At 42.6% G+C, this 27,272-nt stretch overlaps 1 protein-coding gene across 2 annotated transcripts in view; it reads left to right on the top strand.

Annotated features, from left to right (window-relative positions):
• Positions 1–27,272, top strand: part of COLGALT2 (collagen beta(1-O)galactosyltransferase 2) — a 115,597-nt gene that overhangs the window by 9,923 nt on the left and 78,402 nt on the right. Inside the window, exon 1 of one of the 2 annotated variants that reach the window (XM_038542281.1) lies at positions 4,906–5,168. The exons of the other annotated variant lie outside the window; for it this stretch is intronic. Coding sequence (XP_038398209.1) covers positions 4,906–5,168 — 263 coding nt within the window. Of the gene's footprint in view, positions 1–4,905; positions 5,169–27,272 lie in introns of those variants that run through there. 2 annotated transcript variants of the gene reach the window in all.

Genomic DNA, 27,272 nt, shown 5'->3' with positions numbered 1-27,272 from the left:
ACGTATATAATGTGGAATAATTGCCACAGTATGGTTAGTTACTATATCCATTATCTCACATCCTTACCTTGTGTGTGTGTGTTTGCGTGTGTAAAGCACTTTTAAGATCTACTTTATTGGCAACTTTCAGGTGTATAATGTAACTATAGTCATCATGTTGCACGTTACATCCCCAGAACTTATTCATCTTATAAACAGAAGGTTGTACCCTTTGACCACCATCTCTCATTCCTCCCATCCTCCACCCCTGGCAACCATCATTCTACTCTCTGTTTCTGTGAGTTTGGCTTTTTTAGATTTCACATAGAACAGATTTCTGTTTGATATATCTCTCAGCATAATGACCTCAAGGTTCATCCATGTTGTCACAAATGAAAGGATTTCCTTCTTTTATACACACACACACACAAATGGATAAAGAAAATGTGACACAGGGCACCTAGGTGGCCCAGTCAGTTAAGCATCTGCCTTTGGCTCATGTCATGGTCCTGGGGTCCTGCAATGGAACTCTGCGTCAGGTACCTTGCTTAGTGGGGAGCCTGCTTCTCCCTCTCCTCCCCGCTTGTGCTTTCTCTTGTTATCTCTGTTTCTCTCAAATAAATAAATAAATAAATAAATAAATAAATAAAATCTTAAAAAAAAGAAACTGGTACATATATGTACCATATATGTACACATATATACATATATATATTTACATATATATATGCTACATTTTCTTTATTCATCCATCAACAGAAACTTAGGTGTTTATGTCTTGGCTACTGTAGATAATGGTGCAATGAATATGTGAGTGCAGATGTGTCTTTGAGACATTTCCTTCACGTCTAAAACCAAAAGTGGAATCACGGGATCATATGATCTCTTTTTAATTTTCTGAGAAGCCTCCATACTGTTTTCCATAATGGCAGTCTCAATTTACTTTCCCACCGACTGTACAAAGTGTTTCCTTTTCTCCACATCCTTGATAGCATTTGTTACCTATTGTCTTTTTGAGCATAGTCCTTCTAATAGGTGTGAGGTGATATGTCATTGTGGTTTTGATTTGCATTTCTCTGATGATTAGTGATGCTGAGCACCGTTTCATGTATATGTAGACCATTTGTATACCTTCTTTGGGGAAACATCTATTCAGGTCTTTGCCCATTTAAAAAATAGGATTATTTGTGTACTGTTGAGTTGCATGAGTTCCTTGTATATTTTGGATATTAACCCCTTATCAGATATTAGGTTTGGAAACATTTTCTCCATTCCATAGGTTGTCTTTTCATCTTGTTGATAATTTCTTTTGCTGTCTAGAGGCATTTTAGTTTAATGTAGCCCCACTTGTTTATTTTTCCTTTTGTTGCTTGTGCTTTTGCTATCGTTTTGAAAAAAATTATTACAAGACCAATGTTAAGGAGTTTTTTTTATATTTCTTATAGGTATTTTACAGTTCAGGAATCTTACATTTAAGTCTTTAACCTGTTTGAAGTTAATCTTTCAAGTCATGTAAGGTCCAGGTTCATTCTTTTGTATTTGAATATCTGATTTTCCCAATATTATTTATTAAAGAGGCCATCTTTTTCCCATTGAGCATTCATGGCCCCCCTGTCAAATACTAGTTGAACATATATGCATGGATTTATTTCTGGGTTCTCAATTCTGTTCTATTGGTCTCTGAGTCTGCTTTTATGCCAGTACCTTCCAGTTTTAATAATTACAGCTTTGTAATATAGTCTGAAATTAAAAAGTGTGATGAGCCTCCATCTTTTTTCTTTCTCAAGATTATTTTGGTTATTCAGGGTCTTTTGTTGTTCCATGAATTTTAGTATTGTTTTTTTCTTTTTTTCTAAAATTGCCACTGGAATCTTGATAGGAACAGCATGTAATCTATAGATGGCTTTGAATGGTATGGGCATTTTAAGAATAGTAAAGTCTTCCAATCCATGAACATGGAATATATTTCCAGCTATTTTTGTCATCTTTAATTTCTTTCAAAAATAGATCAGATCTTCCACTTCCTTTGTAAAGGAAGATCTTCCACTTCCTTTGTAAAATTTATTTTGTAAAACTGGGCTATCTTCCCAGATAACATACACATCTTCCACTTCCTTTGTAAAATTTATTTTGTAAAACTGGGCTATCTTATTTTTTTCAGGTAGTTTGTTGTTAGTGTATATAAAAGCGAATTATTTTTGCATGTTGATTTTGTATCTTGTAACTTTACTGAATTCATTTATTAGCCCAATGGGTAATAGGGTTTTGCAAAGTTCGTGTAATCTATTGTAAAATCTACTTCTGCACCAAGCTTTATCTGTAGACTAATTAAATCTGCACTACATTTCACACATATAAACTACTGTTTTCATATTTTATACTTGTTATGATTAATAAAATACACCTTCTGTGAATGTGTATTTTACAAATCTGCCATAATCAGGGAAAATCTCATTTTCTTTGCTAGGGCATAACTGATTAACAGGTTCTTTTTGTAACCAGTAAGGAGAACATTTAGAAAACTGAACACACCCTACAATACGAGGCTCCAGAAATACCAGCAACTGTCCATTAATCCCATTTCATCCCGGAGAAAGGGCGCTTGTCCAATAGTACCTGTGGCCTCTATGCAGGACAGCAATGGCAATTTCTGAAGGAGGATGGAGGAGGAAATGTGTGTAGGTCACTGGATATAAAAGTTTAAATGTTAGAGAAGAGGTTAGAGAAGGAGACATAGATTTGGAGGACGCAATTATCCTGGGAAATAGAGGTGCTAGAAGAGTAGCATATTGTTAAGGGGCACCCAGGGAAGGAGCTCAAACACAAGTAGAAACAGAGGTCCGGGAAGGTGAGAACTGAAGAGAGGTCACCAAATCTTCCAATGCTGACTGACATCATCCGTGGCTTTGCCAGAACAGCCTCTGTGAAGGAGTGAGAGGTGAAGAAGTGGAAAAAGCAAGGGTGGACCCCTTTTTGAAGGAGCTTGGCCAAGACAGAGGGAATTGCTGGAAGGAGACACAGGATTAAAACACCCCCCCCCCCAAGGATAGGAAAGGAGTACGATTTTAGCTTGAGGGGGAGGAGCTGGTGGAGAGGGACCAGTTGCAGATTTGGTAGAGAGTAAAGATAAATGATGGAGCAAAGCCAAGTCATGGAAGAGAAGGGAGAGGATGAGATCAAAAGCTCTGTTAGGAATAGGTGCCTATAAGAAAGGAGGGCACCGGTAGGGATAATAGAGACAGGGCTGTTGAGGGAGTTCAATAACCTTCTGTGGAGGTGAGCAGGTGGGAGAAGAGTGATGAAGACTTCTAATAGTTGCAGAGAAGGAGGGACACAGAAGAAGTAGAAATCTGTGGGACGGGGCTGAGGGTGAATTGGGTTGGAGGTCCTGAATGTGCTGTGGCACGAACCCATCCTGCATATAGATAGATCAAGGGCTATACAATCCCACAAAGAAGGAACTCCAGATTTCAATACTAGGTTTCCTATGCTATGTTCAAGAGTACATACCCCATGGTAGTGCATCCTAGCAATTTCATTTTATGTGCTAATTGCATTTTTCCTTCAGCCCTTCCTCTCTTCTTCCTTCTCTCTTGCTCTCTTCTACTCCTACAAGGATGAATTTTCTCTGTATTTGTTACTCTTTGTTAGTTTGGGTCATTAAGGAAAAATGAAACTTTTTAAAAAATATATTTTATTAATTTATTCATGAGGGACACAGAGAGTGGCAGAGACATAGGCAGAGGGAGAGGCAGGTGGGGAGCCTGATATGGGACTTGATCACGACCTGAGCCAGAGGGAGACTCCCAACCACTGAGCCACCCAGGCGTCCCAAAAATCAAATCATTTACTCTTTAAAAAAAAAAAATACTTGTTTATTCATGAGAAACACACAGAGACAGAGAATGGCAGAGACACAGGTAGAGAGAGAAGCAGGCTCCATGCAGGGAGCTGGACGAGGGACTCGATCCCAGGACTCCAGGATCACGTCCTTGGCCAAAGGCAGGCGCTTAACCCCTGAGCCACCCAGGGATCCCCAAAATCAAACCATTTAAATAAAACTTGTCAGGAAGCTCAGGACCCTGGGGCAGGGGGCCTGGAGAGGTGTGGGGCTTCAGAACAGTGTCCCACAAGCAGCTTCCCTTTAATGGCAAGGGTTCAGTCTGTCTCTAAAATTCTCCAAGTCTCCAAGCCTGGCGTATTGGGAGTCTACTCAGTCAAGGATGAACTTCAAGAGCAATTGAGTGTATAGGGAAATGCAAACACTCTGCCTTTGTGGAGATTTAAAAAAAAAAAAAAAAAAAAAAGGTTGACGGTAGTAATGGATAGCCGGGTGACTTTCCGTCTTAGAACCCTACCCGTCTAGTCAATAGGTGCATTATGCAAAACTGGATACATTGCATCACTGTGAAGGACTTTAGACTGCGGTTTGCAAAAGCAGAATAAATTTTCTCGGAGTCGCACCGTTATGTACACACACACACACACACACACACACACACACACACACACACACGAGCGCGCAGACTCACGCCCACTGGCAGCGACGGCCGCACCTCGCAGCTCTAGGGGCAGCCGCGGACCCGAGCTCCACGAGCGGAGCCGGGACTGCAGGAACTTTCCGCGGGACTCGGGCGCAAGCCCCCCCGGGCCCCCCCGGCCCCCCGCCCGCGGCGGTCGGCGAGCCGGAGCCCCCGGGAGCCCCCGGGAGCCCCCGGGAGCGGGAGCGGGAGCGGGAGCGGGAGCCGGAGCGCGGCGGCAGGTCCCCGGGGCGCCCTCGCGTCAGCACCGGGGCGGCGCGGCGGCGGCGGGAGGCTCGGGGCTGCAGGGCCCGCGGCCAGTGTGCGCGCGCCAGCCGGCCCGGGCAGCCGCGTCCCCCGCCGGGCCCTCGCCGCCCGCGCCCCGGCCCCGCGCCCTCGGGCCGCCATGGCCGCGCGCCGCGCCGCCGCCCTCGCCTGCTCGCTGCTGCTGCTGTCCGCCGCGCTGCTCCGCCGCGGCTGCCGGGCGCGCTTCGCCGCCGAGCCCGACTCGGAGCCCGACCAGGCGGAGGCGGCCGTGTTCCCCGAGTCGCCGGTGCAGAGACCCACGGTGCTCGTGGCCGTCCTGGCCCGCAACGCCGCGCACGCGCTGCCTCCCTTCCTCGGCTGCCTGGAGCGGCTGGACTACCCCAAGGGCAGGATGGCCATCTGGTGAGCGCGCGGGGACCCGCGGCCGGCCCGCCCCGAGCCCCCGACCCCCGACCCCCGAGCCCCCGAGCCCCCGAGCGCGCGTGCGGGTGCGGGTGCGGGTGCGGGTGCGCAGCGCGGGGCCGCGACCCTTCCCACGGCGAGGGTTTGTGCGGGGCCCGCAGGAGGGCCGGCTGAGCCCCGTTCCGACCCGACCCTCGCCCGCCGCCCCATCGCCCTGAGCCCCGGGGGTGCGCATCACCGCCTGGTGCCCCGGACGCGGCGGGAAGCCGATTGCGGTCGGGCAGGGCGCTCGGGCGCGGCGAGGTGGGGGACGCGCGCCGCCTGGCTCCCCGGTGCCTGGCTCCCCGGTGCCTGGCTCCTGCTCTCGCCGGAGACCCTAGGGCAGTGGCGCCTGGTTCTCCCGGGGATGATGGGGTGGAGGGCGGAGAGGAGGTACGGACCCAGACCTGGAGGTTAGGTGGGGCCCGCGTGTGCTCCCACCCGCGCCGCCGCCGCGGGGCCCCGTCGCTTCCGACGGCTCCGGGCTGTCCCCCAGGGGCTCATTCCTCGCCGCAGATGCAAACCACGCGGGGCGCCCCCGGGGTAGCGTCCTGGGGACCGAGCTGCCTTCCAGAAGGCAGACGGCCAAGGGCTACTGCCCCGGGACAGAGCCCCGCGCCTGGTACTGGGTTTGTTGCAGGGAGAACCGGGGCATCGGTGCGAGGGGCTGCCCGCACCAACTTTTAGAACTCGGTCTAGTCCCGCACCTTCCAGAGACGCAGGTATCAGAGTTGGGAGTCAGGGGAGCCGCTGAAAGGCCCCTGGAGGAGGAGGTGCGCGCTGGCCGGGTGGTAGGCGCCCAGGAACGGGGACGGGGAAGACAGAGCCCGGGTCACCCCGGAGCAGTTTCTGTCCTGCGTTGATAAAGGGAGCTGGCCTCGGACAGGACACATCCTTCAAGCTGCGGTTGGGCGGAAAGAGAGAAGGGAGGATAAAGCCGTAGCTGAAATTGGCAGCCGAACCGTACCTGGTGGGAGAGGAGCAGAGGTGAGAAAGCAAACATGAGATATAGTGCGGCACTGTGCTATACACTGCTTTACTATTACCCTGTTATACGTGACTGCTGCCACGGAGAAGGGCACGTTATGTGGAAAGGGAGACCGGTGGTGCAGCCAGGTTTGCAACCAGAAGGAAGAAGGATTTTTTTTTTTTAACCACTTCAATACCAAAGAAAATTGCACAAATGTCAGTTCTTAGATGCTTTCTTCAAAACAGATATTTTACGATAGGGTCTTGGTCTTTATGCATTGCTTGGTTTTAAGGAACATCACAATAGTTGCTATAGGAAGTCGGTGAAGGGTGAACCAGGTAGGAAGGAGGCACAGGTTTTGCTACCTAATGTACAGACATTGCTCTCTTCTGTCGCATGGTGAAGTTTTAAAAGAGATACTAGGATCCCTATTTTACAACTGAAGCAACTGCGACTTCCATCAGGTCAGTCACTCAAAGTCACAGAACTAATAAACGGTGAAACTGGAATTGGAAACCAAGTTGGTCCCTAAAGTCTGCCCTAAACAGATAGTGGTGGGAACATAATAAGAACAAAATTTATTAAAAAAACCTCTAGGCTACAAATTAGGAGGCAAGTTGTTCGTCACTAGCTTGATATGTGGCTTTGGGCCAGTTGCTTGGGATCCATAGACATCAATTTCCTCATCAGTGACATGAAGGGATTGGAAGAAATAATTCCAAATTCTTTCCAGCTCTTCAATTCCATTGATTGTATGATGTGATCAGAATCAAGCAAAAATGATTGTGCACCCTGAGTCCTCTGGGTGTTCCTTATTTTGTGGGTGTTGATGTTCTTTTCAGTTGGCTAGTATTCCAATTCTTCATTGACTTTTGGAATCTATTTTCCCTTAACCTTGTGAGTAGTCCATGTAACTGTACCTTGTTCCTTACGGCCAGTGTTGCAAAGTTAAGGATTTGAATAGGCCTTGGGCAACCACCGCATTAGGCACTAAAGACTTCTCTTTGAGTTCTGGTTTTGTATCATTTATTAGGTAATAATAACCAACAGGTCAGTTTAAAAGTAGTCCTTTAGGGCTCTCAGAGTACTTTCGTTAACTATGTCATCTCATTTGATCCATTCTACAAAGAAATAAAATTATCTCTGTTTTCTAGAAGAAGACATTGTATCTAAAGTAACTGACTTATGACTACACTTATTTATTAATGTCATAAATACTTAATAATAAGAGCTCACAGTTATTCTAAGCACTTTACAATCACTATAAGGTATATATACTATGATTATACCCTTTTACAGATGAGGAAACTGAGGCACAGAGAGGTTGTGCAAGCACACATCCCTGATGACCATCTTTTGTGAGATCAAGGCACTATGCCTTGCTCTAACTGAAAAAAGCTGAGTAAGATGTGGGTTCTCGCAGACAAATGTGGCTCTTTCTAATGAGCAGTGTAAGATGATCTCAGTGGCATGTGTAGGGGAGCAACAAAGGACTTCTAAATAAGTTTGGGGGCAGTTGTATGGTCATGGAAGCCTTCTTGAAAAGAGTTGACACTTAGTTGGAACCTGGCTTTGCAATACAAATAGGAATCCACTAAAACATGGGAAGTAAGGAGGCTTCCAGAAAGAGGGAAGAGTGAGGGGGCAAAAAAAAAAAAAGAAAAAAAGAAAAAAGAAAAAAAAAAAGGCACTGGGGCATTAACCAGAGTTTCCTGTCAGGGGCAATAAAACAGGTGGCAGGCTAACTGACTGCAAATCTCCAAACTCATTGCATTGCACCACCGGAGCTGCTCACTTTGAGACTGGCACTAGGTGAATATTTGGCTGTGAGGGGCAGATTACCCTCCAGGAGGAAGCGCTAACTCAATTTAGGATGCTACTGCTTTGAGGAGCTTCTGCCAATGACTTCCTTTTAGTCTCTCAGTTTCAAGTTCTACTCAGTGTTCTGAGGTGCCAAAATGACTCGTATCCACTCTGCAAAGCCAGCATAACACTAATGTCAAAGATGGTCATGTAAAAAATGGTATTAGCTACTCAGAACTTCATGCAACAGAATCGGGTGGAGTATAGAGTCTGGGCTGCCAGCTTCCATTTAATCTTATCTCTGGAGCTCTGTGCACACTCAGTCTTCTTATTTATCTGCTAACCTATAACACTGGCTAGAGGAACATCTGATAAGACTTCTTTTCTGTATGAGTGAGAGGTGTGGTTCATTGAGCACATTCAGACTTCCCAATGCTGTCACTCCCTGCCCCCTTTCCCCCGAAGTTCTGGACCATATTTGCAGTCAGTTACCAATAGATTGCCCCACAAACTTTTACTGTCAGAGAATGAGTATAGTTATCTCAATTAGCATTAGATTTATTTGGATTAGATTGAATGAGGGGAAGTTTGTGTTTTAGAGAAGCTTTATTTTTTATAATAAATTTATTTTTTATTGGTGTTCAATTTGCCAACATACAGAATAACACCCAGTGCTCATCCCGTCAAGTGCCGCCCTCAGTGCCCGTCACCCATTCACCCCCACCCTCCGCCCTCCTCCCCTTCCACCACCCCTAGTTCATTTCCCAGAGTTAGGAGTCTTTATGTTCTGTCTCCCTTTCCGATGATTTCCCACACATTTCTTCTCCCTTCCCTTTATTCCCTTTCACTATTATTTATAGACCAGGCAAAGGGAAAACTTGTCACACTTACCTGTTTGATCTCAAAACCCCAGCAAAGCAAATTGTTTTCCTTCAAGTATCATAATGGTGATAAGGAACTAGGTTGTTCCTTGTGTTCTAATTAAGACCTGTGCTGAGTTCGTGGGAGTCACTGCTGTGCTGAGATGAAGGGAACCATCCGGCACGTGGCAGTGCACTGCAGTGGGTGTGCTTTTCTTCAATGGAGCCATGAATGGTGGCCTTAGCAACAGAGGGAAGACTGATCTCATCTCCCTTCCCAAACCTATGATTAAGGGGAGGAGTGCCAAGTTGCCATGATAATGAAAAATGGAGCAGGGCACAAGGAAAAACACTTGACCCAAAAGACACATTAAGTTTGTCTTTTGGAGTTTACCATTGCTTGTGGGAAGACAGTGGGGATCCAGAGTTGGGGATTCAGAGTCTGTGCCATCGTAGGGCAGTAACTGCCGTGTAATTATAGAACGATTTGGGAATTTCATTTGGTAGAGCTCTGAAAAGTAGGAGACTGCATTGGGAACCATGGTATGGCTTTCTAAATCAAGAGATGGTTTTCTGTTGACATCAAGATAACCACGGTAGGCCTCCGCTTGTTCTGGGATGTCAATCCCGACATTTTGCACACTACTTCATTGCTGCAGTATTTGGGTGATTCTCCACTTCTTGATGTTCAACCAGTAGCATTTCGGTGAATGTTTAATTAGACACAGTAATATAAGTGTGTTTATAAAATATTTCAATCTACCACTATAGTTTCAGCACCAGCAAGAATAATGTCAGATTGTATCTTTACAGTCTTGACATTCAGTGCTTATGTTATCCCTCTGGAGGGAAGTTTCAGCTCTTGGATGAAAAACTCTGATACTTTGATCTCCTTCTCTCCATTGGTCTGTTTTCCTCACCTTTCCACCCTCTTTTTCTTATTCTCCCCCCACCTCCACCCCCGCCGCCTGGTGGTTTAGTAGTACGGAGGAGGGAGTATCCAAGATTACAGTCAGGTATGGTAGGGTTTGAATCTCCTGTGTGATTGTGGGCACATCAGTGAATCTCTAAGCGGAGCTTCTTCATCTGGAAATGACCAATATTAACACCTACCTCGAAGAGTTGTTTTTTTTTTTTTTTAAGTTTTTAAACAAATGAAATAATGTATGGAGTATGTCTTCGTGTAAATGCTACTAAATAGATGATAATTGCTATTTCCTAGACATCTTTCCCTTTTGGTCCCATCTCCTTTTCCTTTCTCTTTCCAAATGAAGATTTTCAAAACAATAGATTCACAAGGAGCTCTCTTCATCTTCTTTCCAACCAAAAAATTATTAGCAGAATGAAAGCTAACATTCATTTACTAATGAAAACTAAACACCTTGATGACTAACCTAATCCTGACGACAACGCTAGACAAGAGGTGCTGTTATTCTCCTCACTTCACACAGAAGATGACTGAGGCACAGGTAATTTAAATAACTTGCCTGAGGTCACAAGGCGAGTGCATGCTGGAGCCAGGATGTGACCCAAGCAGCTAATGTCCCAGATTGTGTACAGATGGTCTGTTTAAGATCAAGAAAGGACCAATTAGTTCTAGTTTTTGTTTCTGTCAGTTGACCCAACTCAGGAAGATAAGAGTGCCAGTGTTTCTTCCTAACAAGAATGGCCCCTTCTGGTTGAATGACACAAGAGACTCAGTGGTTCCCTTCCGCTGTCTTGATAATTTCGTCACTTAGCTTAGCCACTTTCTAGTTACCAAACTCAGCTTTATTGTTGGTGGGTTTCATGGGTATAGAGTGAGACTAAATATGTGAATTGTACATAAATATGCAGATCACTTGCTATGATCACAGCTACATAGCAGCAGAAAGGAATTTATCAAGTGTTGTTAGTGGCAAGTGAAGAAGGCAGCACTATTCATATGCATGGTGGCTGCAGCATCTTGGGTTTGTTCTGGTAAAGCAGTTTCAGTTTTTCAGCCTTTTTAATTAGTGGTCTTAGGCTTGGTTGACCTTTAAACTCAACCTTCTTCCAAATGGTTGGAGAAAACTATCAATCATCTCCCCACCCTCCAATTTCAAACCATGATTGGGCCTCAGAATTATGTATTTCCTTCAGGTAAAAGCTGAAATGACTAATAAAAGGATGCCTAAATTCTCCTGCTTATTTTGTATTAATTGATGTACATGGGTGGGAAAACCAGAACACAGCAATACAGTGAATAAGTATTGGGATGAGATTTCTAGATTTTAAGCCCTGTGTGGCTGTTTTAATGTTGATTAATTTTAAAAATTTATTTATTTATTTATGTGTGAGAGACAGAGAGAGAGAGAGACAGAGAGAGAGAGAGGCAGAGACACAGGCAGAGGGAAAAGCAGGCTCTAAGCAGGGAGCCCAACGTGGGACTCGATCCCGGGCCTCCAGGATCCCACCCCGGGCTGAAGGCAGCACTAAATTGCTGAGCTACCGGGGCTGCCCAATGTTGATTAATTTTTTAAAAGATTTTATTTATTTATTTATTTATTTATTTATTTATTTATTTAGCACAAGTCAGGGGAAGGGTAGAGGGAGAGCAAAGGGAAAATTTCAAGGAGACTCCCCACTGAGCATTCAGGGGCTCTATCTCATGACCCTGATATTGTGACCTGAGCTGAAATCAAGAGTGCTTAACTGACTGAACCACCCAGGCACCCCTTGATTATTTTATAACAAATAGCACTCATGGTTTAAAGGCACATGCCAGTTTTTCTAAGCAAGGTTTGGCTTTATGGATTTGTTTTCAGCAACTTTCTCCAGGTGATTGTCCCACTGAGCTTCATTGTGGCTCCAGGTATATAAGCAGGCTTCTTGAGGCTCCCTCCCTTGACTGTCTCTGGTGTCTCTGGTGGTGGTAGAAACGAACAATGGAAACTTTTTAACCAGGAAGGCTGCTGGTTGTGGCCTAGCCATTTTTTCCAACACTTAAGTGACCCATGGACACATGGGTCATATCACTGTATGTGGCACTGTCTTCGAGTCTTCCGCACAGTATAGTAGAACCATTATAAGACTTACACAGGGACAATAGTAGGACTATTCTAAGGCTTATTTCTGCACATTTCTTTAAATAATGTAATAATAGAGTATACAGTTTAATGTCTGAAAAAAATTGATTATGCGTGCGTGGGTGGTGCAGTCAGCTAGGTGTCTGACTCTTGGTTTTGGCTCAGGTCATGATCTCAGGGTTATGAGATTGAGCCCTGTGTCAGGCTCCTTGCTCAACCAGCAGTCTGCTTAAGACTCTCTCTTTCCTTCTCCTCTGCCCCTCACCCCACCCCCCATTCTCTCAGGTGCACTCTCTCCCCCTCTCTCTAAAATAAAATAGATAAATCTTTTAAAAAATGGAGTAACCTATAATATGGCTGTTTGTCCTATTTCCCAGTTACCATATACTGAAGATAGTTCACTATATGTGTTTAAATCATAGCTGTTATTCATCAGAATTATAAAATGTGTCTACTGTGTATGTCTTGACATCTTTATTCTCAGAGGAGTGACTTGTTCATTTAACTGCACTTGCACTGTGAGTATATAAAAAATTGCTGTTTAAAAAATTCTGAACTCCTTTAAGGGCCTTGCAGATTTATTTAATAGTAATTTAATTATTTTAAGAATGTTCTCACCTGATTTTTTCTCTTCTCATGGAAATAGTAATATACTCCTATAATAAAGATTCGAGCAGTATGAATAGAAACATGATAAAAGGTAAATCTCCCTTCTGCTCTATGGCACCTGCCAGAGACAACCAATGTTAACAGCTTCTTATACATTCTTCTAGAAATTTTTTGTGCATGTACATATATTCTTTTAATGTTAACCTAAATATGAGTGTTTTGTATATTCTGTTCTGCATGAACGTGATTTTTAAAAATCTATGTCTCTAATCCCAGCTTTTTAAAACTCTGCCAGCCCAACTATACTCCTGCCCTGGGTGGCATAGTAAAAGCTGGTTTAATGCACCACTGAACACTTCCTTGATTGCACCCAGCCTGTTCTCTTGTCCTTGTGTCTCTGGCCCCTAGAAAATCTGGCCCTAAGCCCATTTAACAACCAAACAACACCTTTTTTTTAATATAATGAAGTATAATATGCATCCAAAAAGTGCTTATATCATAAATGTACAACTGGATAACTTTGCACAAACTGAAGCTTGTATAACCAGCACCTGCCTCACCAGGCCTGCATTTGTGCACAACAGTGATTGTTGGGGCTGAGTAGCTACTGTCCCCTGGACTTTGTCCAGGTAGTCACATCCCCATAAGACCCATCCTCTGTGCAGTTATGATGAACCCTCGATGTCTGTCTCTTTTACGTGGCTTGCCTGGCCCCTGTAGGCATTTGGGTGGTGACCCTTGCTCAGCTGCTTCAGGAGCCCTAAGACTTGAGCTTTCTAGAACGAGCAGTCTTGGCAAGCTGCCATGAATGAGCTAGTGGTAAAAGATCATATTACTTTTCCTTAGCTTTCCATTCCTCTGGTAGAAAAGCTGTGTGTTAATGTTCATAAAAAGTAAGAAAGAATCCCATTATAGGTAATCATTGAAAAGCCATGCAGAATATAAATAGAGTGGCTGTAATTAATTCACTGGAACATGCTGACATTCAGATCCACGAAAATGCAGCATTTGTGGTTAGAGGCATTAGCCAACGTCTTTTGCATGAATTAAACCTTAGATCTGTTTGGAGGGCATTTCTTTTCCTCTCTAGGAGCACCGTACAGTAATCTTTTCAGACTTATACTTCCAATAATAACTTAATGACATCCTGCCAGGACTGAACTTGTGACCTCATAAAACATCTCATTTAATTGGGGCAACAATTGTTATTATTTTAGTTGTTTGTCAAATTCATCAAGCTGAGGATTGTCCCTGACCTGTTGGTTTAGCTGATGAGCTTTCTTCCTCTGCAAATATAATGAAAAGTGACCCCTTCCACCCCACCCCCCAGCATTTCTGATTAATGTTTCAAGACCCCTTAGAAGACGTGCATTTTGGAAATATAAATAATAATATAAGTAATGATCCTGGACTGCATATGCCCTAAGATTATGGCAGAAGGCTGAATGTGGGGCCGGGTCTGCTGTTAAAGTATTCTCATGAGTACCTGGTTTAAGTGATAAATTGGCTGCTTTGGAAGAATTTTTACCCTCTAATTTGAATTATTTAAATGTCTACTGAAGGACTTGTCAGGCTGGAGAGAGGAGGTTCCTTAAAATGCAACTTTCGCCACTTTGGTTATTGCCATGGTCTGGATGTGTGCTCCCCTGCCCTCTATCCTGACTCAAAATGTGTTGAAATCCTAACCCCATAGATGTTGGTCTAGGAAGTGGGGCCTTCGGGAGGCGCTTAAATCATGAGGGTGGAGCTCTCACTATCATGAATAGGATTGGTGCCCTTTGGACAAGAGGCTCCAGAGAGATTCCTTACCCTTTTCACCATGTGAAGACACAAAGAGAAGACTGCATCCTGAAAGAGGGTCTTCAGGATGAACCTGACCAGGCTTCCTGATCTTGGACTTCAGCGCTGTGAAACACCTGTTGTTTATAAGCCACTCAGTGGCTTATATTCTTATAGCAGCCTAAGTCAGTTAGAACAGACTAAGACAGCAGTCAAGCCCAAGAAAACCATAAAGGGTAGCTAAAAGTGCCTACTACATTTTAGACAGCAGGGAAGTAGAACTCTTTCTTTCCAGTCCTCGTTCTTTCGGAGAGTGATCATACATATTTTGGAAGTGGGGAGGGCAATGGGCTATGGCAAGCTTCCTATTCTCATAGGACTAGGGATGATTCTGAGAAGGGGGATATGATGGATGTACATTGATTGGCATTTTCCCTAAAAAGTCACGCTAAGTGAGAAGTTGCTGCTTTTCAGGGTTTTGGGGAAGGCAACATTTTCTGGAGACTAAGACTGGAACTTAAATTCCCAGGATATCTGTGAGAAATGTGGTTGTGGACTTGTGGGGCTGTGGCATTCCCAGCACAGAGTCCCTTGCTGGACCACTGGACTGCTTTTTACTTTCTTGGTTTCCAGCCAGCCCCATAATCTGTTCAAGCTCCACACACCATAGTGATTATAGTTGAGACCCGCCAAGATAGCGGAAAGTTACTGCCAAGTGGAATCAGGATTTTTCATGTCATCACCACACCATTGAACAGTAAGCTTCATGCAGCCCCCACATTGCTGTATTCCCTCTGCTGGAAGCATGAGGTGGGGGTGCGGGGGTGGGAGAGCATTCAGATAGTCAGACCGTGTCTGGGGTTTCAGATGGCTTCTGTGGAGTTGGCATGGAAGGCCCAAAACAGCCAGCATACTAAATATCTTAAAAATGATAAATCTTTCTGCCTTTTCTCAGTCTTGCTAGACTTTAAGATGAACTGGGCACATTGATTTCCATCCTAGAAATTTCTCTTTATTGAGATAAACTATGAATTTATAAAGCAATGGACTAAAAAGACATTATGCACATTCTTTCATTTATTTGGCCATCACAGATTGTCTATGTGGATAAACCCAGGTGGTCATGTTGAAATGAGTAGTGGAGGTGGCCTAAAGGTGACTCACCTCACTGGCCGAGTTCATTAGCCTTGAGTGGACATGACCATCATCAATGTCCTGCTGACCTTTTGGTTTAAGGCTGCTAGGCTTAAATGAGTGGTTCCTAAACACTAGGTCAGGGGCCACAGCACCTAGGACATCCATTAGTTACATGGATTTCTGGGCCCCTTTTCAAACACGTGTAATCAGATGGCCTATGGGAGTGGCCTGAGAATCTGTATCTTAAGGATGTATATGAATGATTTGGATGTACCTGTGGGTTTGGGAATTATAAGGGCTGAGATCCCAAAGGGCCCTGGGGCGGCGGGGGGGGGGGGGGGGGGGGGAGAGGAGGGACCTCATGAAAGGATTGAAGGATGTAGCCATCTAAGGTATGCGCCATAGGATTTTTCAGAACTTGGCAAGTTGGCATACTGTGGAATCTTCAAAACTCAGGATCCAGATGCTTAAGCAACCAAGCAGGGCTTTTTTATTAAGAGAAATAGTAAGCCCAGAATTACAGAAGAGAGGCTCTGCTAGGTATGCATCATTTGTTTTTTATTGAGTCAAGCACATGTGTTCTCCCTCCTTCCCACTATTTTAAAATGAGTTTTGTTTTCGTTTGGTTTTTGCCCACTCTAGGAAGTGCCTTGCACTGGGGCTCTGTATAAAATAACCCTCCTTCAAACCCTTCTCTTTGTTCAGTGTATCTTGCATCTTGAGCTCATCGAGCATTTAGTTTCATAGAAGAAAAGACATCTATTGACGTGGAGGGAAATCCAATCAGTGCGTTTTCTTTAAATAAAAAGTGGTCACCTGAACCACTTCAGTCCTCGTATTCCCTAGGCTCGGTTCCTTTGTTGCTTGTAATTAATTTTCTTACCTTTGATTTTTCTCTTTGGCACATCATGAAGACCTCCTCCCCTCATTTGTGAAAAACATAAGCAGACTATTAAATTAGCCTGCTTCTAGTAGTTGGCAGTTAGCCTTAATTATATGCTATTATGAAGTTCCTGAGCCCAGGGTCTTCCTTACTTACGGAATCACAATTTAACTTTTTTGGGAATTCTCATTGTTCTAGTCTGTTCTACAGAGGATTGCTCTGGGTTGGTTGCTGCTGTGCAGAGTTATGTTCTAACTTGGTAGTGTTGCATTATTACACGCGCACCCACAGGCAGCCTGCTCCGGGGAAGATCACAACTCGGTTGCTAAATCTCCTGCTGTTCCATGTCCTAGTTTTACTGTGTTCTTTTGGTGACAGGTCTATGAAAAATTCTGTAGATTAAGTTCTCGAGTTATGCCACCAGTTTCTTTTTTTAGTCCTTTTTCTTCTCAAGGATGTGAGCTGTGTGCTACCGTTTAGTGCCTCCCACCAAAAAAGAGCCATCCATCTGGGGAGGAAGGGGCGGCCTGGTGTATGTGGGGGTCTGCAGGACAGTTGCCGCTAGCCAAGGGGAACCTTGTCCATTTTTCCCCCGCTGTGCAGATATCATCGTTTTGTTATTTGTGTCATCTCGTGCAAGAGCTGGAGGCATTGCTTATGCTGTGTCGTTTTGTACAAGCCATTTATTCTCTCTAGGCCTCAGTTTCCTCCCGTGGAATGAAAGAGGAACGTGCCAGAGTTGTGCTTCACAAATGTGGCTGCTGCTGAGAATCATTTGATGGGGTTTGAAAAGACATGGATCCCCGGCCCCACTCCCAGACCATTCAAGTTGGAATTTCTGGGGTAGCTAGAGTCAGGGCAGGTGACATGTTTTGAGAACTTCGCAAGGGGCGACAATGTCCCACCAGGCTTGAGAACCTTTGGATGAGATGTTCTCTGGAGTCCCTTCCTGACCTGACAGTAGTGTACCCTTCACGGAAGTGACCATATCTGAAGAGCATTCATGAATTGTTAACTCCATATGATTGTTGTTTCCTGGACCCTCTGCCGAAACTCAGATGTTTTTGGAGTGGCCTAAAAAGAAAAAAATCGAAGTCTTCTCAGAAGCTCCCTGTACTTCACCTTGTCGTATATAGTGTGTCCAGAGGTGTGCACTGAGAGTATGGCCTCCTGCAGAAGACATGTGCTACATGATGACCAAATCGCCAAGGGACAGGGCAATAAGAGAGCTGGCTTTGCAGGGGCACGTATTGGAACTTCTCACGAAGGGACTGTGTGCACCAGGTGCAGAAGCAGCCGGAGCAGCCAGGGCTTCCTGCCCGTGGCATGCAGATGCTGCCCCTTGGCTAAAGGAGCCTCGTGTATCAAGGCTTCTAAGCACGTCTTGCCAAGCTCCTGCTGCTCAGGATTCCTTCCCTCAGTATGAGTTTTGGTGTGTTGCCCGGCCTTGCTTTCAGGCGTTCTGTTTCATACTGGTGCAGAGCTTCTAATCATCTCTGGGTATTGAATTCCTGATGTTACTTTGAATGGCTTTGGATTTTAGCTTCTTTTGTTTCTCGATTTGCATAAACAGTGCTGCCTTTGTCCTGTGGTCTTGACTCAGCTTCAAAGCCTCATCTGGGCATCAAAGACACACTGGATCCTCATTTCTTAGGTATCAGATTGCAGCAGCGCCGGGCAGGTGAATGAAGGTTACAGACCCACTTCTGGGCCAGTCTTCTGTCTCCCAAAGAAGATTAGATTCTGCTAAATCCCCTTTGGTAATGGCCCTGAATCTTGGGCCAATCCCCGGGAACTGAAGGAGAAATGCTGGCATTTGTCTGAAGAGGAAAGGACAGTAATCACTAATATTGGTGGACTCCCCCTTCCCGTGAAAGGCAGATTATGAAGGATCCCTCTGGGAAGCATGGGAGCCCCAGGCACACGGGCCAGCCTTTGCCAATGTTGGCTCGTTTTCCTGTGCAAAATAAAGACAGTAACGAGACCCTTAGTTATCCATGATGGGATTGTCTGTACTTTGGGTGTACAGAAGCCAGTTTGTGATAACAGGTCAGTTTGGTGCAATCAACCAGCACACCCCTGAGCCTTGTGTCTCCCTGTGCTGCCCAGGAGTTGTGTGTTTAGACAACAGAGAGTAATTTTTTTCTCAGCTCGGAAAATAAGTTGGAAGCTATCCTACCACATTCCACACACACAGGACATTCCAGTACCAGTTTTATCTGGCTTCTCAGCTGTTTGCTCTTTTTTGTGTCGTCGATGCCATGAGCAGCCATATTTTCAGATTTTCTTGAATTTTTTTACCTTGACTTGATCTCTTCATCTATATAGTACGTGCTGATTAGCCTGATCTTGAAAAACTTTTCTAGCCACAACATGCTAGTTATTTGTAGTTCCACCACAGATACCATGTAAAATGAAATAACTTACTCTGTTGCATAATTATTGGGGATGCCATTTGGGTCTTCATTTCTTTATTTGTACTTATATTTTACTGATCCAGTAGTTTTGACTTATCCATGTCTCATATACTTGGTGAATAGACTAATGATTTCTGGCTGTATGAAATTATAAAATTAAAAAAAAATTGCCCTTTGTGGTGGCTTATTTTCTATGTGGGCCGTGGTGCCCAGATAGATGGTCAAACATTATTCTGGATGTTTCCAGGAGGCTATATTTAGATGAGATTTACATTTAAATCGGTAGAGTAAAAGTGGCCTTTCAGTTGCCTTCCATAATTTGGATGGGCCTTATCCAATCTGCTGAGAATATGAATAGAACAAAAACTGACCACCCCAACCGAGAAAGAATTGTGCTTGCTGTTAAACTGACTTTGAACTTGAGCTGCAAGAACAGCTCCTCCCTGAATCTCCAGCCTCCTGGCCTACCACACGAAATTTGAACTTGCCAGTCTCCACAATTGCTGGGAATTGTGAGCCAATTTCTTAAAATCTCTTTCATATATATATATATATATATATATATATATAGTATATAGTGTGTGTGATGTGTGTGTGTGTGTGTGTGTGTACTTTGACTAATACAACCTTTAATCTGAAAGACAATACCGTCTCTTTATGAACAACAACAACCAAAATAAAGGCTTTGATGAGAAGGAAAAGAACTCAGAAAATTATGTCAAAAGAGATTGTTCTTAACCTGAACAACTGGAAAATCAGTGCCATCGATCCTTGGGGTGGAGTATTGGTGGTACAAGTATCCATTTGGCAAATTCTTCATTACATTTGACTTTCCTCATGCATGCAAAATTAGTAAGTGCAAGTCTCCCCTAGAAGGTTTTTGGGAAAGATGAAAATAGAAATTTGACATTTGCCATTATGATGGGAAACGACGTATGTTTATTTTATTTTTTGTTTTTGCAAAAACTTCTGGACAGCCTAGGGATCTGTGTCTTTTGCTCAGTCAGTCATGTGAGGAAAGTAGCTTGTGTGCTCAACTTGGACGTTGGGAGAACCTGCCTGCTAGACAGCAAGTCTCACCAGACTACTTGATTATTGCACGGATGTGATAGCTCTTCCCCAGGGAGAGGCTTTACTTCACAGTGGTGTCATTATATGGTAGAGATGCTAAAGACTGGTCTGCACTGATGCCCATGAAAGAGGCACATGTAACATGAAGCCAGATGGGGCCATGTCTTTCCTGGCTGCTGATTGAATGTAGGGGCCCCTGCATATGCCAGGGGAATGGACACAGCGAAACAGAATCCCTTGTCTCCCAATTTTGAGTTTATATGCTACAGAAAGATAAAATCAAGAAGGCAACAATTTTTTTTTTTCCCAAGAGTCTTCCCATTGGTGATTCTTTGACAACATTCTTGAGGCTCAGTCTCTAAAATCAAACTCTTCTGAACTATAACCAGCAAATAAAAAAAGCCAAACCTCTGCTGGATCAGAATTATCTTAAGAAAGCACAGCTCTTTGGCCGCCTCTCTCAGCTCTCTCTGATTTAGGCTACTCCGTTGATACCCTAAGCGGTAAGCTAGCTGCCTTTGTTCCCTAGGATCTAGCACCAGCTGTTTTGAGCCTCTGAACTAAGTTCACCTCTCCTAGGGTACCTCAGTAACACTGGAGCTCAGGCACAGTAGCATACGATGCTCTAATGAACTTTTCTTCTGATATAACAGTAAATGTGATTTTAAGGGACAGAGGGCCAAACAGTTTCTGTCCTGAAGTAGTGTGAATTTTGAAGCCTTTCCTCTCTTCTGTGTAATAAGGTATCTGAGATTTGGTGTTGCTTCCCCTCATCTGTGTATCAGCTGTCAGGTTTGAGAAAATAAATTGCATTGACATTCTGTAGCTTTGAACTAGAAAGCAAGTAGTTTCCCTAAGGGGAGTACTTAATCTTTTTTGGATGTCAAAGGAGCAAAAGATAAATAAACTATAGTGTGTGTTTCACCTTCTGAAACCATTGCTCCATAGTAGATTTCTGGATTTCCCATTCTAATTAAATCTCCCTGCTTTTACTCATCACTCTAATGTTGTGGATTTCGTTCCATTTTCTCTTTTCCAATTCCTTTCTTTTTTATTTTTTGAAAGAGGCATTTTTCTGGGTAGGTTATTGTTAATTTATTGATGGATCGGTCTGTTTATTTATGAATAGAATTGGCAGTACTAGAAACTCAGGTATGTTAATCGGAAATCATTAGGAGAAGCTATTCTTCATATCACCTTGTAAAAAAGTGATTAGTACTTTACGATTCCGGACTGGTTGATTCTTGTTTTGAGTGACTTTTAAAAAATTGTTTGCCTTCCTTGGCCTTTGATCACTGAAAAGACCAAAGTTACACATGGCTACGGTCTGTAGTTAATTTCACCCTGGGTGGTAAAATAATACACTATGGTTTCCAGACCCCTGAACAATTCAACTGTTACCAAGTGAGCTCATTTTTGGTAGAAGAATCGTGTATGTCATGGTCTCAAAAGAGACATGGGCTGCAGATCCTGTCTGGGGACCTGCTTCCAAATACTTGTTTGAACTCTTCCCAGCTCAGTTTGAACTTGGCCTTCCTCTTGCTTTTATATTTCAAAGAGCTTGAGTGTGGCACATCCACAACTCAGTAGACAATAAAACAAAACCCAGTAACCTGTTGTGAAACGAAAAGTGAGAGGGATAGCAGTTGTTGTTTTATGATTCGTTTCATTTAATTCTGTCACTGAGGAGAAATTCATACTTTTTTCAGGCTCCACAGAAAAGTAGAAAACCATGATTATGTCCTTAAAAGTATTTTAAATATTGAAGTCTTATGTAAAAATATTAGGTGCATGGATATTTTCTTGCAGTGCCTTAAAGGCCTGCTTTTTTTTTTTTAAAGGTTTTATTTATTTGAGAAAGAGAGAGAGCACGAGTGTGGGGGTGGGGGAAGAGGGAGAGGGAGAAGCAGACCTTCTGTTGAGCAGGGAGCCTGCCAAGGGGGGCGTGTGGGGCTCGAGGGGTTCCATTCCAGGACCCTGGGATCATGACCTGAGCTGAAGGTGGATGCTTAACCGACCAAGCCACCCGGGAACCCTTAAAAGCCAATTTTAAAAATAGTAAACAATAACTAGCAAGATAATAACCAAGCTCCATGATGGCCCCAAATGATCCTTGCCTCTTGGTGGTCAACCCTTTGGTAGCCTTCTCCCAAGCTGAATCGTGTGACCAAAAGTACCGGTGGCAGTGAATGTGTGACTTTCAAGGACCAATCATAAAAGGCGTCACATTTTCTGCCATGGTCACATGGATTGCTTGCTCCATGCCATGAGGACCTTGAAAAAGTCTCAAGGAGAAGCCGATAGGAGGAGGAACTAAAGGCCTGTAGCTTTACAGCCAGCACCATGTTGCTGCCATGTGAGTGATCTACCTAGGGAGTGGATCTTCCCACCCAGTCTGACTTTCAGATGACATCTAAACAGGAGCTCATGAGAGGCTCCAAGTAAGAATGTCATCAACTGAACATCATTGTTGAAGATGCCGGGTATGTAGATAGAGACCCTGCTCCCATGGAGCTTATGTTGTACTGGGGGACGGTGATGATAAACTAGTAAATAAAGAAACAAGATGATTTCCAAAGATAGGTGTTAAGGGGAAAGTAAAACAGGGTAATGGGGTATACATGAAGACTTTGATTGGAGAGTACTTCCTATATAAGGTGGTGAAAAGGGCTTTTTGGGAAGCCCAGGTCTAAATGACAGGGTGTTACCTTGTCAAGATGATTGAGAGGGGAGGAATAGAGAGGAGAGAAGGGGAACAAATTCAGTTTCTAAGCAAAATTTCACTTGTAGGAAGAGAGCAAAGAAGGCTGGTATAAAACTATTTTGGACAGATGTCAGTTTTGCCTTCTGAAAGGCATTCCATTCGTCTTTGAGCTTCTTCTTGGGGGAAATTATGCTCAGTTTTCAGTATCATCAACAAAAGTATAACATGCTTTTATTTTAATTCTTATCGATCCATTTAACCATACAGTCGAGGCACTGCTAGTTAGTAGAAATAAGTATTATCTGTGCTATTAGCTTTGAGTATTGTCAAAGGTCAGTAAGTTAGAGTGTCAGCAAATTCCTTACTTTAGCGCCCTCTGCATCCTGATACCACAGAGGAATTTTCTCAAAAGACTTTTTCTCCCTGTATTGTCATCAGTGTCAAAATCCACTAACAGGATTCAGCAGGCCAGGGCTCACAGAAAGTTACAGTCCTTTACTTGAAAATAATGAAATAAAAAACTAAATGAAACATGCAATTCCAGCAATAAATGAGGACATTCCACACAACCATCCGGAAAGCCTAAAAAGCAAGGGAGTGCTGGCCGTTATCAGATCTGCGCTCGTCTCTCACAGCATAGGTTAGGGGTGTTGAAAGGATCTGCAAACTGACATCACTGAGTTTTAGGTGAATTATTTGCTGTACTTTAATTTGTTTCCTTTAGGCATGGAGCAAAAATTCGCAAAAATATAGATCAAGCATCAAGATCTCTCTCTGCATCTTCCCGCAGAAATCATTTGAACACAGTCCACTTTTGATGTTCCCGGTCCTTCAGTTGACATCACCATACATCTCATCTTGATTAAAAAGAACATTTCTCAGATTGGCTCTGGGCTAAACAGAGTAATTTGTTTTGGGTTTCGTTCAGTTTGTGCTTCATTTCTGAGTTTCAACTGGGGGATATTAAACCCTTAACAACTCTTCTGTCAGTTTCAATTGTTGGAAGCCTTGATTTCTTTATCTCCTAAGTCAGCAATGAGATCACCAAACACAATGAATGTGAATTAAACACATTCTGCTTTGGTCGAATGTTTTTCTTTTTAATCTCCTACTTTGTCAATTAATGTAACCGAGAACTTTGCGAGGCCCAAGTACAAAGGGTACTGATTACTGATTTAAAAAGAAAAACTCCGTAAACCCAATATTCAAGTAATGTTTCCTGCATAAACCCATTAGTTCTATCCTGGGGAAAAGTCTCAATGAATAATTATTTCAGACCAGTGAGCTCATAGCTGTCTGCTTGGCAAAGCTCAGTTCTGGTTTCTTCATGAAAAATAAGATAACTGCCAGGATTTTTCTGTCTCATACCTGAGCCCTCACAAATCCTGCTTTTCACCCCTTACAATTTAGATTCTTTAGGTCAATGACATTTTCTCTGCCTCCGTAGGGTACAACCAAGGAGCAAGCTGATATTGAGAAGCCACAAGTCAGAATAGAGAGAAAGGACTCATTTATTTTCAAAGGGAGGAGCATATTCAAGGGGACTATAAGAAAGGATCCTAGCTGTTCACATTCAAGTGTTTACATTCAAGATGTTTGAAAAACTAATCTCTAATAAAATAATAATTGTAATCTGGCTTGCTTTAAGCAGATGTATGGTTCCATAATGATCTCTATTTATTTTTTAAAAGCTTTCCCTACTCCCCTACTTTTGGCATTTTTACTGCTTGCTACTGGCAGAAAATATTTCTTCCTTCTCAATTTATTCTGATCCCTGCTGTCTGGAGCATCTTCCAGAATACTAATTTATGACTCTGAAAGATTGCATATTTATTTTTGTAAGGGCCTCTGTGTCAAATTTGGCTCTAAAATATCTTAGGCCTTCTCACTTAAATATTTTTGTGTGCAGAAATTCTACGTACATTTGAGCACATATCTACATTTTTAAGGTACAGCAAAGAATGTCTGCAGTTTTAAAAAGGTTTGTACTATTCCTTGATTTTATTAGCAATAAAAAGATTCCTATGAATGAAATCATTGTTAAGGTTTATTTTCCATTTTGTTTACTTTGCTTCTGAAGATATTTTGAAAACTTGATTTCTGGGAACGGAAACTTTATATGTTTTGTAGGGAAGGAAGCATAACACACCCCTCAAAATATAATTTTTAAAAGTAATTTCATTGTTTCCAAATATGCTTGGTAATTTGGAATAATGCTATTGCTATCATTGAATAATCATTTTGAATTAACATATGACCATCGTGTCTGCTTAATGTCTTTATTTGTTGGTATATGAATGATTTTTCTTCTTTTTTTAAAAGATTTTATTTATTTATTCATAGAGACACAGAGATAGAGAGAGAGAGAGGCAGAGACACAGGCAGAGGGAGAAGCAGGCTCCACGCAGAGAGCCTGATGTGGGACTCGATCCAGGGTCTCCAGGATCACGCCCTGGGCTGCAGGCAGCGCTAAATCGCTGCACCACCGGGGCTGCCCCTGAATGATTTTTCTAAAGAGTTTATTATATTATATAGTACTCTGCACTATAATACTCTTCACTTAGTAATGAGAGCTAATACTTACTGGGCACTTACTGTTACCAAGTATTACCACAATATTTTTCATTAATAAATTCATTTAGAGATTACAACAACTGCATTAGACACATATTGTTATTAGTAGCCTCATCTAACAAAGGGAAAATGAAGTCCAGGCACATTAAGATTTTTCATATGATTAGTGGCAGAACGTTGACTTGACCCAGGCACAGACGCAGGTTGACTATGAAGCTAATGAAGCTTGAGCTTCAGTCCCCTGCTAGGGGGCCCATTGCAATGTATTCACATCTGTCTTGGAAAAATGTGCAAAAGGAAAATAGTTTATCAGCAGTTGGCTAAGACCACTTATCCAGTTTCCTCTCCAACACACCTCCCCTTATTTTGAGTGGGTTGGACTGGCAGTGGGTGCTCCTGGGATCTGGTTAAGGGGAAGCTGACTTGGGGATACATTTAGTTTGGAGTTGGGGGAATAATGTGGTTCAGAGTCACTCCCTTGTATATTTTCTTGCCCTTGTGGTCTACTTGACACATAGGTAAAGAACCAAACAAAGGTTCTGTTGTGCAGCTGTTATTAGAAGTGAGCGAGGTTTGGAGGAAAAACAATAATTGAAACTTGTCTCTGGAAACTACTTCTAGTCATCAGATATGAGCATTTCTTAAAGAATGATTTAGTTCTCATTAGCTGCTGGTCAAAACTAAACTTATATCAGAAACACATGTGATAATGCAGTGAGTCAAATTGAATATGATTGTAACCCTTTTGGACACTTCTTTTTTTCTTTTTCACATGAAAATGGAATATTATCAGAGTTGCTGTGTCTGAAGAGCACAAACCCATGACAGTGTGTCTGAGGACGTACGCGGCAGCAAACTCACATTGTGCTCCAGCAGATCTAATGCATTTTTTAAAATTTATTTTATTGGTGTTCAATTTACTAACATACAGAATAACCCCCAGTGCCCGTCACCCATTCACTCAGATCTAATACATTTTGATCTGACAAAGTCTGGGAGTTCCAGTTGAAATGGCACACAGAAATGTGACTCATGCAGCGAAATGGCTTGAAAGTTTTCTAAGCTATTAATAACAAAAAGCAAATTTCAATCAATTTTGGTTGAAGATAGACTGAATTATATTTGTATTCTCTCTATACAAAGGGATATGGTAAAATAATTGTCCTATGAAGAGATATGATTTACATATTGATAGTATATAAATAAAAACCTAAGAAAGCATGTTCATAGAAGTATGTCAGACAGTTAATAAGATATTTTTCTGAATTTTGGATGTGTGTGGGATTTCTTAGCTCTTGAAAACTTTTTATTAATAATTATAATTATATCTTAATCACTATATTTATGCAATAATTTATATTTAATTATATCTTAATAATGATTAGTATAAAACAATTCATTGTTATAACTACTTATATCATTTTTCATTATAAATAAATATTCACTTTAATATTAATTTTAAATTTGGAACTATATATTCCTTTCTTTTTTCTTTTTTCTTTTTTAAAGTAAACTCTACCTTTAACATGCAGCTCAAACTCATGACCCTGAAATCAAGAGTCACGTGCTGTACCAACTGAGCCAGAGAAGCACCCCTATATTCCTTACCTTAAAATGAGTTCCCCCAAGTTTTAAAAGCTTCAGGCCCCAAAAAACTTTGATTTAGCCCTGTCTGAGTCCTTAGATTTCAAACCCAACTCCTGCCTTCCTGTACCACCCTGCCACCCGGGTGGTACATAGTCCCTTTAAAACTTTGTTTTTACTTTTGATTGTTTTACAAACCAGCTGTTCATTCAATTAAAGTTCCGTGTTAGCACTTTCTGAATTAATGATGGTTATCCTTATTTAACATTAAAAAAATAGCATCCCCAAATTTGTAGTTATAAATAGCATTTTAACACCCGGACTCATTTCCCACAATAAAATGCTTTGGAAACATTCTGTATGGCTGCTTTGCCACACTGAAGGGCAATTCTTGGCACAACACACCCTCTCAGACTTGCTATATAATTCTCTCCTGGATCTTTGGTTTAATTCAGCGAATGATATGATTTAGTGACTGATAATTTACAATTGCAGTGGAAATTTTTAAATCATTTTGACTCTGAGATAAATTTAAGAATTAAGGGTCATTTAGTCCATAAAAAAACCTATTTTGTCATAATTTATTGACTTTGTATGGCCTCAGAAACCACCGTGTACCTATAAATA

Source organism: Canis lupus, chromosome 7 (genome assembly GCF_011100685.1).
Source record: "Canis lupus familiaris isolate Mischka breed German Shepherd chromosome 7, alternate assembly UU_Cfam_GSD_1.0, whole genome shotgun sequence".
Classification (NCBI taxonomy): domain Eukaryota; kingdom Metazoa; phylum Chordata; class Mammalia; order Carnivora; family Canidae; genus Canis; species Canis lupus.
The sequence above is the reverse complement of the archived record's forward strand: the minus strand, read 5'-3'. Positions and strand labels throughout refer to the sequence as shown.